Source organism: Colletotrichum lupini, chromosome 2 (genome assembly GCF_023278565.1).
Source record: "Colletotrichum lupini chromosome 2, complete sequence".
Lineage (NCBI taxonomy): Eukaryota > Fungi > Ascomycota > Sordariomycetes > Glomerellales > Glomerellaceae > Colletotrichum > Colletotrichum lupini.
Genome location: NC_064675.1, coordinates 4,305,620 through 4,318,611, shown reverse-complemented (window position 1 = coordinate 4,318,611; position 12,992 = coordinate 4,305,620). Strand labels below are relative to the sequence as shown.

General features: G+C 57.0%; 4 protein-coding genes across 4 annotated transcripts; 2 read left to right on the top strand and 2 right to left on the bottom strand.

The window, feature by feature from the left end:
• Positions 1 to 526: 526 nt before the first annotated feature.
• Positions 527 to 2,470, top strand: CLUP02_03611 (uncharacterized protein; the record flags this gene model as incomplete). The annotated part of the gene is made up of 2 exons (XM_049282631.1): positions 527 to 722; positions 780 to 2,470. The coding sequence occupies 2 exons, from the start codon at positions 527 to 529 to the stop codon at positions 2,468 to 2,470; spliced, it is 1,887 nt and encodes a 628-aa protein (XP_049139774.1).
• A 765-nt stretch (positions 2,471 to 3,235) lies between these two features.
• Positions 3,236 to 4,037, top strand: CLUP02_03610 (isochorismatase; the record flags this gene model as incomplete). Its single annotated transcript, XM_049282630.1, has 2 exons — positions 3,236 to 3,384; positions 3,467 to 4,037. The coding sequence occupies 2 exons, from the start codon at positions 3,236 to 3,238 to the stop codon at positions 4,035 to 4,037; spliced, it is 720 nt and encodes a 239-aa protein (XP_049139773.1).
• A 135-nt stretch (positions 4,038 to 4,172) lies between these two features.
• Positions 4,173 to 9,852, bottom strand: CLUP02_03609 (hydroxyethylthiazole kinase; the record flags this gene model as incomplete). The annotated part of the gene is made up of 7 exons (XM_049282629.1): positions 4,173 to 5,367; positions 5,487 to 5,622; positions 5,790 to 6,059; positions 7,011 to 7,682; positions 7,748 to 8,025; positions 8,082 to 9,071; positions 9,746 to 9,852. 7 exons carry the CDS (start codon positions 9,850 to 9,852, stop codon positions 4,173 to 4,175), a joined length of 3,648 nt encoding a protein of 1,215 aa, XP_049139772.1.
• Positions 9,853 to 10,292: 440 nt separating this feature from the next.
• On the bottom strand, positions 10,293 to 12,259 carry CLUP02_03608 (5-aminolevulinate synthase; the record flags this gene model as incomplete). Its single annotated transcript, XM_049282628.1, has 2 exons — positions 10,293 to 11,824; positions 11,887 to 12,259. The coding sequence occupies 2 exons, from the start codon at positions 12,257 to 12,259 to the stop codon at positions 10,293 to 10,295; spliced, it is 1,905 nt and encodes a 634-aa protein (XP_049139771.1).
• Positions 12,260 to 12,992: the final 733 nt, after the last annotated feature.

Below are 12,992 nucleotides of genomic sequence, written 5' to 3'. Positions count from 1 at the left end.
CCAAAGCCATCGTCCCTGGGGCATAGCCGCCTCTGTAGACCATCGTGCAAAACTAGCATAATATTACCACCGAATACTAGCTGCCGCAGTCGAACAACTCGACTGGACTTTGAAAGAAGAAAGCTACCGCGATACGAAACGAATACAAACCTGTGCCTGCTGCCGCTGCTGCCGTTGACGACCTAGTTGGTCTCACCGTGCGATGTGGCGGGGGAGGAGGACCTCGTGAACTGATATCGTAGGGATCGAGGTCGGAAGAGCCCATAGCCTTCCTCGACCCGTCATTCGAACGCGCCTGTATTCGACAATAAACCCACGGGCGTCAACAACCTTCCCGAACGATCCTTACTTCCAACGGCTTTATCGATACCCACCAACTGGCGCTCCAAATCGATCACCACTTGATCTCAAGACACTCGCTTGCCGTTGTCCTTCGCTCACACAATCTTCGGACCTACGTCCCAACGTACTTTGATTCCTATTTGGTCCGAGCACTATACTGAGTTCCACACAACTGCTTTCGGGAATGGATCATCGGTTCCCCATCACCCGCGACGATCTCTTCAACATCCAAATGGATTTGAAGCAAATCCAACTGGTTCAGAGTAATCAGGGCGAGAGACTAATAAGGCTCGAAAGGCGCCAGGAACAAGATGCGAGCCTCAAGTCCGTGTGGCAGCAGAATCCTTTCCCTGGCGTCCTTGCCGGAACCCCTCAGCAAGGTAATGCTAGATCTCCTGCGGGTGTGGTTGCTTTTTTGCTGACGTCCCACTCTTCAGGGCCGACTCACCTCTCACCCAACGACATGTTTGATGATTTCGACGAGCAAGGCCAGCACCTGCTGAGCTCCCTTCACCTAGGACCTGCGGAGGAGGAGCCTACTCGTCGGGGTGCTGCCTCTCGAGCCAACAGCGTACGATTCGACGAGAGTGCATTGCGGGGAGCAGCCGACTGGTCTAGTCAGAGTAATCGCCACTCTGGAGAATTTGGACCTCCCCGACCGTCCAGCGGATTGATGATGGAGCGGTCCTTGTCCCACAAATCGGATGGACGCCATAGCTCTGCCGGCCACTCTGTTCACTCATTTCACTCTGTGGCATCTGGGAGGGCGAGCAGTTTGGGCTTGGACACCAACTTCATGGTCAGCAGTCATGAAGACGACTCTCCGATAGACATGCCGGAGCCTCCACCAGGCCTCTTTTTTCTGGGCTCCGTACCAACCATCATCCGATGTTGGCTTACAACGAGCTTCGCCCACGATACGGTGTTGTATGCTGATCTTTGCACGGGCTCCCAGAAATCCGTGGTCGACTACTCTGTCCTCAAAGATCTCGATCTGTTGGATGAGATTCAACACGATATGGATGGCACGTACAAAGTTCGACTTCCAGTATACCTGGTAGAAGCTACTGTTTCCGAACGCAGCAGCCGATCATCGAGCCCTGGGCATTCAATGCCCTGCCTCCTCGCATCCTTTGAGGTGTCCGGCATGGAGCAGTCCGAAGGCATGGAACCGAAGAGGGGCATTCAGATTTTTATTGGCAGCGACACCCTCAGAGCCCACCAAGCCGATATTCTCCTCTCCCAAAACCGCATGTGTCTTTATGGTAGCGAGCGCGAGAAGTTGTCTGTTCCTTTTGTGCGCCCAGAGGACGAGGCTGCTTTCAAGCATATAAGCACAATCAACTTCATCCCCGAAAAGCCCCGACTCAATGCCAACGCGGCGCCTTTTGTGTCCGGAGACCCCCGACCTCATGCCCCAACAATGCAAAGTGCATTGGAAAGCAGCCTGCCCAGCACACAGCATGAGGATGCCGAGTCGCAGGGGCCTCTTTCGCCCTTGGATCACTCTGTACCCAACAAGTCGATTGGAGCAAGCAACCTGTCTGAAAGTGGCGGGGAGAGTGAACGGCATGGCAAGGATACTACCAGCGGGTCCGAATCGGGGGCAAGAGAGTACCCTACGGCGCACAACAGCTCGACCAGCGGCGAGGGAAACCGGCGCGAGTCTGCGGGCGGCATATGGGGCTCATGGCGGCAGGGCACTTCAGCAAACGGCGCGGAGAACGGGCAACGGGACGCCAACGGCCCGCTAAGCGGATATCAGCCCGCCGGGCGGGGAAGCCGGAACATGAAGGTGTTGAAGCCCCTGAAATCGGGTTCATCATCGTCTGCCAGAACTGGCGCTGCTTACGAGCCGCCACCAGCACCCAGAACCAGCGGAGAGCATCGACGCAAGAGTCAGGTTAGTGTGGCGGCAGAGAGCAACCCGCCGACCAGCGTTCGCTGGGAACCCAAGAGGTCAGTCAGCAGCACCACGGTCAACAGTACAACGGAAGCCAAGGCCCCGCGTGAGGCGAAGAATGCGGGCCCAGCTTTGCCGCGGTCGGCGAACCCTATCGGCGGTGCCTCAGCTTTCTCTTGGATGAATCCGGCTGGTAAGGCGAAGCCCACGGCTACGGCGGAGTGATTGGAGCGGAGAGAGCGCAAAGCCCCGGTGGCACTGGACGCGAAGGTGGTCGAACATGGCCAGAGCAGTAATCTTCTTTTTCTTTGCTTTTGCAAGACGACTCCCTCCAGCATGAAGCGGTGAGATGGCAGGCTTCAAAACAACGCAAGCAAGGCCAACTAGTAGGTAGCCATGTAGTCTGCCATGACATATGGCTTTCATGGCACTATGGCTAGAAAACTCCGCCCAGCGGAAACCAATAAACAAAAATCTATGAGTTCAAAGAGCGTCCAATATTTCCCCAGGTAGCCACGCCCAACCCAGATCGGCTACTAGGACGCCCACAACGTTAGCTGCATTGAGGATCTTCTTTTGGTCCACCTCTGTGGGCCAAAGCCCAGAAAGTGATATATCAGAGGTGATGCCGGCTCTGCTGTTTCCCAACCTGCAGCCACCCAACCAGCCAGGAGATGATTGCTATTTCTGTACTGCAGGTACCTTGCGTTTGGATTGTTGGTTGCGGTCCGTCATGGGCAGCCCAGGGCCTCTGCGAGGTCACGTACATGAATTCTTCAATGCACCTCTCAGTCTGCAGTGTCCAGAGAGGCCCGGTCCGGCACTAACTTACCCCACTTGGATGCGCCGGTTCCCCGCACTGCTCCAAGGCCGAGTGTGACGTGCCGAGTCTCTAAGCTCCGAGTCACGGAATGACCGACCTTGGTGACCTTTTTTTTCTCCTCTGATTCTATTGATGGTCTGATTTCCTTTCCTCCCTTCCCGCGGGACATGTCGATTACAAGAACTCTCCGGGCACATCTACCTTTCCCTCAATTAGCACAACCTCGACCGTCCGGACTCCTATTCCGACCCCGCTTCCTGACGACCGCGAGCATGTCTGACCCCGCGACTCGCCGCCTGCAAAGGCCGGTCATTTTGTGCGTTTGATGGCCCCCCTGAATGCTTCCACACTGTCGTTACAATACGGATGGCCTGCTTACAAACATAATGTTGTACCAGCGTCTGCGACCTCCAAGACAAGTTCCGCAACGCAATCTTCGAATTCGACAAGGTCGTAAAGACAACCTCCAAGCTCCTCCGCGCCGCAGACACACTCAAGATCCCAGTCTACACCACGACCCAGAACCGCGCCCGCCTAGGCGACACCGTCACCGAGCTCGCGCCCTACCTCCAAGAATCGGACCTCGTGCGCCCGTCCGTGGATAAGACCAAGTTCAGCATGTGGGTTCCCGAGATTGCTGCGCAGTTCGAGGGGAAGGGGAAGCACGAGGTGTTGATCGTGGGCATCGAGTCGCATATCTGCGTGACGCAGACGGCGCTGGATTTGTTGGCCGAGGGGCATAAGGTGTATGTGCTCGCGGACGGGGTGAGTAGCTGTAACCGCGAGGAGGTGCCGATCGCGCTGGCGAGGTTGAGGGGGGAGGGGGTCACGGTGACGACGAGCGAGAGCGTGATTTATGAGATGATGGGGGATGCGGCGCGGCCCGAGTTTAAGAGCGTTGTCGGGTTGGTCAAGGATACGGGGAAGGATACGAAAGAGGTTTTGCAGGCTTTGGCGCCCAAGATTTAGATGGGGGGTTCTTTTTTGGGTAGAAATGAGTTTTGCGTTATAGAGGTATACATCTACAAGAGATTCCTGGCCTTTTCTATATTTACGTCCCAGATGCAAGAGAGAGAAGATCGAGAAAGAGAGAGGACTTCCCTCTCACTCAACTTCGACAGCCTTGACCTTGACCCCTTGCAACCACGTCAGATCCCCCTCGACAGTCACCCTCCTCACCCTCGCAAGTTCATCAATAAACGCCGGCACAAACGTCCCCGGACCCTGTACATCAGCCCGCACAGCAGCCCGCTCAGCCGCAATCTCAAAGTGCAGCAACCCCGCCAGCACAGCGAGCAACTTATCCTCGTCCGCCCACGCCGCCAGCATAGCCGAGACGGTCGTGCCCAACACGCACCCCGTGCCCGTGATCTGGCCCAGCAGCTCGTGCCCGTTGTCTACGGCCAGCGTGCGCTTGCCGTCTGATAGGTAATCCGTCTTGCCCGTCATGAGCACCACGTTCCTCTCCCTCCTCGCGAGGTCCCGCACCAGCTTTGCTTTCTGCGCCGGGGCCAGAGTAGACGACGAATCGACCCCCTTTTGCTGCTCCAGCGCCCCCTCACCCCACACCGTCTTGATCTCCCCCTCGTTGCCCTTGATGAGATCCAGGTACCCGCCCGCCAGGATCGTCTTGACGGCGTTCCTCCGGATCGACGTGGCGCCCGCGCCGACGGGATCGAACACCACGGGCCTGCGCGCGGCGTTGTAGGCGGACAAGGCGAGGAGGTAGTTTGCGATGCCGTCGGGGGTGACGGTGCCCATGTTCACGACGAGGCTGCCGCCTAGACGCGCGAGGTCGGGGGCTTCCTGGCCGTAGTTTGCCATGATGGGGGATGCACCGACGGCGAGGGCGACGTTTGCGGCGAAGTTTTGGACGACCAGGTTTGTCATGTTGTGGGAGAGGGGGGAGGTTGTTGCTACGCAGGTGATTACGGAGGGGATCTGGGCGAGGAGGTTGTCGACGTCGACGGGGGAGGCAGAGGCATCGGAACCGGAGCCGGAGGAGGAAGAGGTGGTGCTTCGGTACGACGGGCTCGTTTTCACGAGCTCGAGGAGGTTGCGGGAGGCGGATTCCGGGTCCTTGGCGGCGACGATGGCGCTGACGAGGGCGACGCCGTCGAGGCTTGCGGGGGATGATGCGTCGGGGTTGGCGGACTGGTAGAGGACGCGCTGGATGTTGGAGGGGTTGAGGCCGCCGATGCAGACCGTCTTTACGCGGGGGAGGTGGCCTGCCGCGGCGAGCTTGGTGAGGATTGTGCGGAGGCCTGCGGTGCCGATGATGTGTTTTGTGTTTTCTTTGCTGGGGGGGGTGTGTTAGTGAGTGAGGTAGCAGGGATTTGAAGTGAGTTGGTTATGTTGACGAGACATGGAGTGCCGAACTGATAGAGTTGGAAGACTGAGAAGGGATGAGAAACGTACGTTGATGTGGCAAAGACGGTGCCGATGCCTAGGTAGTCTGCTCCATCCTCACAGGCCTTGAGGGCCTCCTCGATGGTGCTGGCCGTGACACCGATGATGGCGTCCGGGCCGAGGATCTTTCTCGCGGCAGTGAGCTCTAGTTGGATGTCAGCCATGCCCCTTTCTTAGATTCTATTCTCACCCCAGCAGCACAAGAGACGTATTCATGAGGAACGGGACGAGTCACCAGCTCAAGAAGAACACAATCTTGAGGTAGAAAACGCAGAAAAGAAGAAGAGAGAAAGAAAGAAAAGAAATGCTCACCCATATCATCCTGCCCGATATGCACACCCTCACACCCAACAGCGAGCGCGACATCGACCCGGTCGTTGATGAGCAGCGGCACGCCCGCCTCGCGGCAGACGGCGTGCAGCTTCCTGGCATTGGCGACGAGCTCGCCCGTGTCGCTCGTCTTGTCGCGGTACTGCACGATGGTGACGCCGCCCCGGGCGGCGGCCGCGACGACGGACGACAGGTCGCGGCCGCCGAGGATGGCGGGGGTGGAGTCGGTGACGAGGTAGAGGGAGTAGTCTACTGTTGGTTTCGGCATCGTGGTTGGGTTAATTCTACTTGAGTCTAGAGAAGGGAGGGTGAGGGGAGGACGGGATGAAGAGAAGGGAAGCCAGATGTCAGATTGTCGCCGGGTGAGGGAATATTGGATCGGAGGTGGGATGACTGCGTTACTTGGATCGGCGCCGGTTTTTTCAGTGTGTAAATGCGGATACTTGCGGCCGAGGACGGAACGGCCGCTTCTCCGATGGCGCCGATGGCTGCGGGACGCGGGTTGTGGTGGGGTTGTCGGTGACGACATTAACTACCCGTTTGGCTCATCGCAGAAGAATTGGCACTCGTGATGCCACCTGGATCCAGATCAATCTTGACAGGAACTCACGGGACCGTTCGATTTGTTATATACTCGCAAACATTGTGGAATCGAAATGCTCGTTTCACCGCATTAGAAGACACAACTGTGATTACACAGTACTGATCAATACTATCCTATGCAATCTTCTTCAGCACATCAGTATTGTGCACACTAGGTAGCTTTAGAGACTTTGGATTGAGATTTTCGCTTGTTACAAAGATAAAACTACAAGATGCATGAAATGCTGGGTGAACCTGCTAAACTCCTTATGGGAAACTCCAAAAACAAATAACCCCCTCTTTTCTTGGCCTCCAAGTAGAGGGCAGCCCGCTTGCTTGTCTCCTTTTCAGATCGGTAGTAGTAAAAGATAGTCCCTGGAAAAGACACCCTTCTCTTGATATTCCTCTGTTCGTTGGTACTGTGCCAACAAAACCCTAAGAAGGCGAGGTGAGAACTCTCTCCTTCCCATATCATAATTCATCACATTCATATGCGTCAGTCCCGGTCGGTTCTCCGCTGGTGGTAGTGTTCCACAAATTCTCCCAAAGCCCCTCGTCTCCGGACGCATGATCCGGCCAACGAACGTTAAGTGGCAGTCCAGTCCATGGAAGGAAACATACTCCCGACATCCCACGTCCCAGCAGCATCCTCTCCAAGCACGCCCGTCCAAAACGACGCATCCAGATCCCGAATCATGGCCTGCGTCCCGTCCGACAAGTTGGCGGGCAACTGAATCGGCTCCTGGATCGCCGGCTGCGACTTGAGACCGCACAGCTCGCCCTTGACGATATCCTTGAAGTACCGCAGCATCTCCGTCAGCCTCACGAACGGATCGACCACCTTCGGGCCCGGCACATCCGTCGCTGGACCTCTCGCTTCTTCTTCCCCCCTCGCAGCAGCCGCGTCCGCCGCCGCCCTCCTAAACTTCCCGCTCCGATGCGCCACAAAAACCTCCAAGTGCGCCACCTGGCTCTCGACGACCCCGCCGAGGTCGAGGTGCTTCTGCACCAGCGGCAGGTCCCATCCGGGCACCTGGTCGAGCGTCATGAGCTTCAGGCACACGATGAAGACGTACAGGAAATCCGATGAGCTGAGGCAGGTGAAGCGCGGCTGCAAGCTGAGGTGGTTGCGCGGGAAGCGGATCTCGAGAAACTGTTTGGCGGCGCTGCAGCAGCCCCAGAGGAGCTCGAGGCGTTCCGTGAGGGAGATGAAGGAGGCCGGGCCCCGGGCTTCGGGGATGCCGATTTCGTAGAGGAGAACTTGCGCTATGCTGATGTGCGCGAGGAGGCCGACTGTGTTTTTTGTCAGATATCCCATCCACAAACGCATACATGTTAAAGGGGTTATCTTAACATACCATTGTCTTTGAGATGCTCCGGCAGCGACGTCTTGAAGATGTCGAGCTGCTGCTGGAAACTCTGGACGACCATGGTCAGGGGCAGCTGCAGCGACTGGAAGCTCGTGCTCTCCGTCCCGAGCGTGAGAGAAATTGTCTGCGCGAGTTGCTGAATCTTGAAGAGGTGTACCAGGAGCGCGTCGTTGGGGTACTCCGCCGCCTCCTCAATCTGTCGGCAGCAAGACTCGAGGTACGTCGTGTTCATAAAGGCGTCTGGCCGCTTATTCGTCGTGAAGACGCTTTCACCCCCCCGTGGTCAGCCCTCTCCCGTTCACATAGTCAGGCAATTACTCACAGTGTGTTGAGGTAATAACATCCAGCAAAAGCCCTCATCAGCTCCAACTGCGCCGAAATCTGCTCCGGCGTCTGCACCTTCCTCGCCTCACTCTCAGGCTTCTGGAAACTAATAGAGAGCCCCGTCCCCTTCCCGCCTCGCTCGGCCAGCTGCATGGGACTATCCTTGAAACCCAAACTAACGCACATCGACCGCGCCAGGAACAGCAGGTTCGTGAGCTGGTAACTGTTGATGTTGTAGTGGTACCATGCAATCAGGAGCTGCAGCCCCTGCAGCACGTCTAGGCTCTTTTTGGGCTTCATGAACGCCGCCTGCACGATATCCTGCAACAGCTCTTCCCCTAGCAGAACCTGCTTCGTCGCGTCCAAGTGGCACGCCGTCATCATAATGCCCTTCCACAGGAACGGCCTCTCGGCGGCCAGCTGCGTAGGGCTCATGTGAGGGGGTACAATGACAAAGGGGTACAGCGGCTGCATGTCGTCCAGAAATACTTGAAGAACTTTACTCTGCTCGTTGTTCAGCGGCCAGGGTGACTCGTTCGGTGCTGTAGACGCGGACCCCATCCCCGAGGCGCCGCCGTTGTCGGTTTGGCTGCTCCCGACCGTATGGTGATCATCCGCCGTAGACGCACTCGGCGCAGGCGACGTGTCGGACCACCCCCCCTCGCCCCCGACGACGATGACCTCCTCTGGCGGGAAAAGGTGATCGCAGTTGATCGGTATCCTAGCCGACGCCGGCGCGATGCTACCGCTAGGCGGAAGCGGCGAGTTTGCGCTCCCGACGACGGTCCCGTTGGCGACGGTCGTCGCGACCTCGCTGCTCCTCCTGCCACCAACACCAACACCGCCCTGATGCGGCTGCTGCGTCGTCGCGCTCAACTGCGTCGTCAACTCATCCAGCCTCTTCTCCAGCTCAGAGACTTTGGTAGGCTTGGGTTCCTTCTTCGCCCTGGGCGGCGCAGGGGTCTGCGAACCGCACGGCTTGCGGAGCCTGTGGCATCTGTTTCTCCCAGTCAGTGTTTCGTTCTCGCAATGCGCGCGAATACGACAGAGATAAAATACCGTTCGCATTTGTTACTTCCATCCGGGCCCGAGATACACCTCGCCTTAGCCTTGGCGCAGGTCGTACACGCTCGCGGGCCTTTGGCCCTGTGATCGGTATCCATTTTGCCGTGGTAATTGTTCTCTCTCTCTGTCTCTCCTCTCTAACTTGAACTCATAAGTGGCGAGAAAAGATGTAGTGAGCTAAAATAGAACAAGCAACGATCAAGCTAGAGTAAAGCAAAAGACATGAAACACCACTCCTCTGTTAGCAGGATTTTCCAATTCGCGTCGTAATCCTTTTCTCATTTGAGTTGCCTGCCTTAATTCATGACGGATCTCCTGAGTTGCGTGTAAGTCAAGACACACACCACCCCAGTTAGCAATGACGGGGACTTAGGGGACCCCCTACCCCTTCCCCCAACCAATGAAGAAGGCTTTCTCGAACGGAGACGGAGCAATTCTGCGTTGCCGGCCTCCGTCGGAGTTGCTGAGTCAGACACTGGGCGGGCCAAGCCACGTCTTGGAAAGTCCGCTTTTGGTGTTGTCGCACTGGACTCTGCTAATTAGATGTGGCACACGCCTCATGCTTCAACGTAGCAGTCCCATCCCATCTCATCTCACCCCCAGCTGATGGGCGGGCGGGCACCGCGGAGACCCGTCTGGGCAAGTGCCGGGTTTACATCGGGCTGAGCTTTCCTCGCCGAGCCCGGGGACGGGGAAGACCGCATTCGCATAAATTGACTTTGCGATTCCCAAATGTCAGCCATGCATGAAGTATCCCGGCCGGCTAATTGCCTACTTCGGATGACTCTTGGCAGGGAGTAACACAAGCTTCACTATATCACGTATTGACCAAAAGAAGTAGAGGTTGATGAATAAATCTGTCAATAAATGACATTCATATTTTGTAAACTATTGGTTATTGCGACCAACACTGAGAGTCAAATCCCGTCATATAGACGAAATCATCAATCTCAAATCGAAAGAGAACAATTGTGGCCACGGGACGTGGGTCTTCATATCACACAAAAAACTTGTTGATCGCTCCAAAGAACGTGGTCTAGGCCCGATGAGCTCCCCTTTGCTTTCAGATATCAACGTCGAAATGGTTGGTGCTGGTTTTTCTTAACTAAGAAAAACCAGACAACCTCGGAGAACGTGAAATGTATCAAATGGCAGAGCTCACGGCCTGACCAGTCGTCGCCTTGGACTCACGCTCCAGCAGGGCCTCGACGAAGCCGTTGCTGATGTTTCCCGCGGCCTTGATCTCCTTCGCAGCCTGCTCGATGCCAAGCTGGTTGTCAGTCCACAGGGGCTCCTCGGGAGCGGCGTCAGCCTCTCCGACGCCAATGAAGCCGCCCTCGGCAGCCCATTCAGAAGTACGCTTGATGCCGAGCTTGGTCCAGATCTCGTCGAGCGCCTGGACAAGCTGATCGCGGTACTCCTTCTTGTGGCCAGGGGTGGGAGTGACGCGCAGTCTCTCCTGTCCAACAGGAACCGTGGGGTAGTTGATGGACTGCACGTAGATCTGGTAGTCCTGGAGCAACATATCCGAAGCCTGCTTGGCGAGCTCGGCGTTGCCAACCAGGATGGGGATGATATGGGAGGGGTTGGGGATGACGGGGATGTCGCGGTCGTTCAGGGCCTCCTTGACCGCGCGGGTGTGGAGCTGCTGAAGGCGACGGTCGCCGTCGTAGTCCATCTGGTACTCAATGGCCGTCTTTGCGCCGGCCATCGTCGCGGGCGGGAGTGACGTGGTGAAGATGAATCCGGGGGCGAGGGAGCGGATCATGTCAACGAGCTTGGCGCTCCCGGCAATATAGCCACCAACGCATCCGTATGCCTTTCCGAGGGTACCAGTGATGATGTCAATGCGATCCATGATGCTGCCCTTGGGGCGGCCCTGCTGATGCGCTTCAAAGTCCAAGTGCTCCGCGACACCGGCGCCGTGCGGGCCGTACATGCCGACGGCATGGACTTCGTCGAGGAACGTGATGGCGCCGTATTTCTCGGCCAAGTCGCAAATCTCCTCAATGGGTCCAATCGATCCACACATGCTGTAAACGGACTCGAACGCAATCAGCTTGGGAATGTGAAGCGGCAGCGACGCCAACTTGGCCTCGAGGTCCGCAACGTCGTTGTGCTTGAAGACAATCTTCTTCGTTCCGGAATGACGAATACCCTGAATCATAGACGCATGATTCAGGCTGTCTGACAGAATGACACACTCGGGCATCTTGCTACCCAGAGTCGCCAGAGTGGCATCGTTGGCCACATAGCAAGAGCTGAAGACGAGCGCGGCCTCCTTGGCATGCAGTTTGGCAATCGTGCCCTCCAATTCGACAGCGTGCTTGTTGTGTCCAGAGATGTTTCTCGTGCCACCAGCACCGGCGCCGTACTCGTCCAGGGTCTCGTGCATCGACTTCAGAACGTGGGAATTGCGGCCCATTCCGAGGTAGTCATTGGCGCACCAGACGGTAACCTTCTCCTCCTTTCCAGCCATATGGGCACGGGGGAATTCCTTGGCGAGACGGTTGATGTTGTTGAAGTAGCGGTAAGACTTGTCCTTGTGCTTCTTCTCCAGCTCGGCGTTGTAGTAGGCCTCGTAGTTGAACTTGGCCTTAGAGGCGTCCGAATTGCCCATACCAACAGTCGAAGCAGCGCTCTGACGAGCAGCCGGGATACTGGGAGGAGCTTGAGCTACATCAATGGTCAGCGGGGAGGGTTCCTTTCCTTTTCTCTTCACAATAGGGTCTCCATACCTTTGTTGAGCAAAGGAGCATCAACGGCCCGGGCATCCTTGCTGCGGCTGGTGTGGATGTTGGCGCGGCCGGGCTTGGAGTTGGTGCTCAAGGCGCGGATGCCAGCAACAGAGGAAGAGCCTCCCATCTTGGCCGGGCGTCCATGGCCGTACTGGGCAGACTGGACAGTCAGAGCCTTGCCCATGACGGGGCAGCGGTGGGCGAGGAGCTGCAACTTGGACATTGTTCCTCCGCAAGGAGAGACGGCCGTCGTCTGGGGCGCTGCCTGAATGGCGTGGGGACGAGCCGAGGTAGACAGCGCGCGCAGTTTGGCGGGCGAGGCCGACTTCAAGAAGGGGCACATGGCCTTGGATTGACGCAGGGCAGCCTCCATGGTTATTCTCGAAGGCTGACAGAGGTAAATCGTACGGGTTCGCTTTCGAGATGATCGTTCAAGTTTGGTTTGTTTCGGAGCAGAGAACTAGGTGCGACTCTGGTTTTGTTTGTAGATTTCGGTGTGTGGCGACTCGAAGCGCGCGCGAGACGTGGATGCGAGTGAGGTCAGCGGGTTTGCCAGAGAAAAGTGATCAGCGCTGAGGGGCTGAACACAGGTCAATGGGCAGAAAGAAGCGGTCGACTCTTAAGATCAACAATTGAGACGGTATTCCTGCTGGTAAAGGGCAGAAATAGGAGAAGAAGGGGGGAAAGAGAGAGGTTAAGCAAGATGAGGAGAAAACGGGAAGGGGAAGCGAGAAAAACGAGCAGATTCCCGGACAAGTCCTTTATTTTAGTGTCTCCGGTGAAGAGTCGCCATGACACCAAATCCCCAAGGGCGCAGTGGAAGGGTTACGGTCTGGGCAGTAGGGTAGGTACAGTGTACCTCGTGCCGACCGGCCGCCCCGCCATCTGGCTGAAGTTTGAACCCCAGCACCGCTGCACCACTGCACCACCCCAACGGCACGCCGCACCAGCGACTCGGCACAGGGTGTGGTAGGTGCGGCCCTGCGCATTTTTGGAGCCTTTGGGACTCTTGTGAGTGGTGGGCGGAATTCAGGTCAGGCCTGGGCAACCCGCCCCGAGATCCAACCTAAACGCATCGCATGTGTTCTAGGTTCTAGGCGGTGGGC